The sequence below is a fragment of the Brassica oleracea genome, chromosome C5 (genome assembly GCF_000695525.1).
Source record: "Brassica oleracea var. oleracea cultivar TO1000 chromosome C5, BOL, whole genome shotgun sequence".
Lineage (NCBI taxonomy): Eukaryota > Viridiplantae > Streptophyta > Magnoliopsida > Brassicales > Brassicaceae > Brassica > Brassica oleracea.
In genome coordinates this window covers 35,047,939-35,050,287 of record NC_027752.1, presented here as the reverse complement: position 1 = coordinate 35,050,287, position 2,349 = coordinate 35,047,939, and the positions used below count along the sequence as shown (strand labels likewise).

Here is a 2,349-nt window from a genome sequence, read left to right as displayed (position 1 = left end):
GACGCTCAAGAAAGAGAGAAATAAAAGAAGTTGAGTGAGGAACTAGAAAGAGACGAGTGCGTTTTGAAGTGATATGAAGAGGAGGAGGAGGCAAGTTTTAAATAGATTCAAGAATCCTATTGAATCATTTATCACAACCAAGCTGTCCGAGTGGACATGTATCTAACACAATCAACACACCATTGCTTTCTATCTACCCATAACCAAAGATATTTACTGCCTACCACAACTCTAATCTACCATTAACCAGCGCTATTTATTACCTTACACTAACCAGTAACCACTCTATTTATTACAGGAGCAAACTCGTCTACAATGCTTCAACGAAACAGAACATATATCACAAACAATTCCCAATTAAACAATGCTTCATCCAATTCAACACAACAAGAGACATGGGTTTTATCTAGTTCAAAATTCATTTCAACCAAGCAATAAAATCATCAACCTTCGCAACATAAATCACAATCACATTTTAAACTTTAATTAGAATCACATTCACTTCCACAGAGCAAAAAGAAACGTTTATACATTTAGAAAGATCAAAGATAAAGTACCTTTTGCGAACGATCGTGGCGGTTTTTTTCTGCCAAAGGGACATGTTAATCCTGGATCATGCCACTTCAGGCCTCTTCCTCATTCCTGGATCATGCTCTTGATCCATCCATACGACACAACCACAGAAAACAAATGAAGACAAATTAGAAAAGTATCTGAATCGAAAACATGCATACTTGAAAGAATCAAATTGACGCTTCACCTTTCGATTTCCTTGAAAAACAATCACCGTCAGAGAGAGAGAGCTCGCCGTTGTCCATCGTCGACGAGAGAAACCCATAGAAACGTCGACAAGCTCAACGGAGAGGGAGAGAGAGGAAACGCCGTTTCGTCGACGAGATCACCGAGACAGAGAGAGAGAGAGAGGAATCACCTTTTCGTCGAGGAGAGCACCGACAGAGAGAGAAAGAGCTCGCCGTTGTCCATCGTCGACGAGAGAAACCCATAGAGACGTCGACGAGCTCAACGGAGAGGGAGAGAGAGGAAACACTGTTTCGTCGTCGAGATCACCGAGACAGAGAGAGAGAGAGAGGAATCGCCTTTTCGTCGAGGAGAACACCGACAGAGAGAGAAAGAGCTCGCCGTTGTCCATCGTCGACGAGGAATATCCATAGAGACGTCGACGAGCTCAACGGAGAGGGAGAGAGGAATCGCCGTTGTCGTCACTCTTGCGGAGCAACCGAGAAGAGAAAGGAAAGAGAGAAAGAAACAAGAACGACTTCACCGTTCGGAGAGCCAATAACGACGTAAGAGCAAATAACGACGTGACACGTCGCCCAAACTACCGTGTCTTCGAGCACTTAATTAGGGGACGTCCCTTGGCTTTATTTCGTGTTTTCCATTTTTTTATGATTAATTAAGTTAAGGGACAGGCTTAAGAGCTGCGTTTGAACATGCTCTTACGTTTTTATTTTGCAGGATCTATTGGATTATTTTTATATATTTCTGCAATTTACGTTTCTGTATTGATATTTCTAAACGGGATTTCAATCAGATTCGGTTAAAAGTCTTTAAAAATATATAAATCGTTTTATTTAACCTCGTCGTTTTCTTTTGTTTAACGTCAAGCGTAAAAAGATATTTTTTTTTACTGCTGTCTTTTATTTGTCAAAGGTTGGTTTGCGTAGTGGTTCAATTATTTGGTTTACCCGGTTTACGTTCCTGGTTTAATTTAATTTCCAACCAGCAATCAATCGTTTCTTTGTTATTGATATTATCATTTGCATATCGTTGTCTTGATCTGGATTCTAACTCTCGTAGTGGAGACTCTGTGATTCTATCTGCTGTTAGAGAAGAACAACTTGCACTGTTATTTCAGCACCTGGATACATATGAGATTGAGATACGGATTACAACAAAGATTGAGGAGGCCAATGATATGACCTTATTATATAAATTATGAAGAACTGAATATTGTAAATAATAGAATTGATAAAAGTATACCAAAGATTAAGAAAAAAATGATTCAACTGCAGAGGCGAGATATTATCTCTTTCCTTAACTCAAAATACGTCCCGTAGTGCGACGGTTTGATAACGTAATGAGTCCCAAGATACAACTGCAAAAAATCTTCTGATTTGCGTCACTCTATCAGAAGCCTGGCGAAATTAGTTTTGTGTATACTCTCAGACTCAAGAAAAGGAAAATACTAAAGAGAAAGAAGAGAGGAAAAATAATGTGAGGGATTTGTTTTTCTATCTGTTAGTCTGAATGAGCTTTCACATGTTTCTATTTAACTTAAAAAAGTTAAAGAAACGTTACGTAGCCATGAATGAAACCAAACGTATATAT

At 38.9% G+C, this 2,349-nt stretch overlaps 1 protein-coding gene across 1 annotated transcript in view; it reads right to left on the bottom strand.

The window, feature by feature from the left end:
* The window catches only part of LOC106345111 (glutathione S-transferase T3-like), a 1,349-nt gene extending 748 nt beyond the window's left edge, over window positions 1-601 (bottom strand). Inside the window, exon 1 of the mRNA XM_013784369.1 lies at window positions 558-601. Coding sequence (XP_013639823.1) covers window positions 558-601 — 44 coding nt within the window. The remainder of the gene's footprint in view (window positions 1-557) is intronic.
* Between the last annotated feature and the right edge of the window lie 1,748 nt (window positions 602-2,349).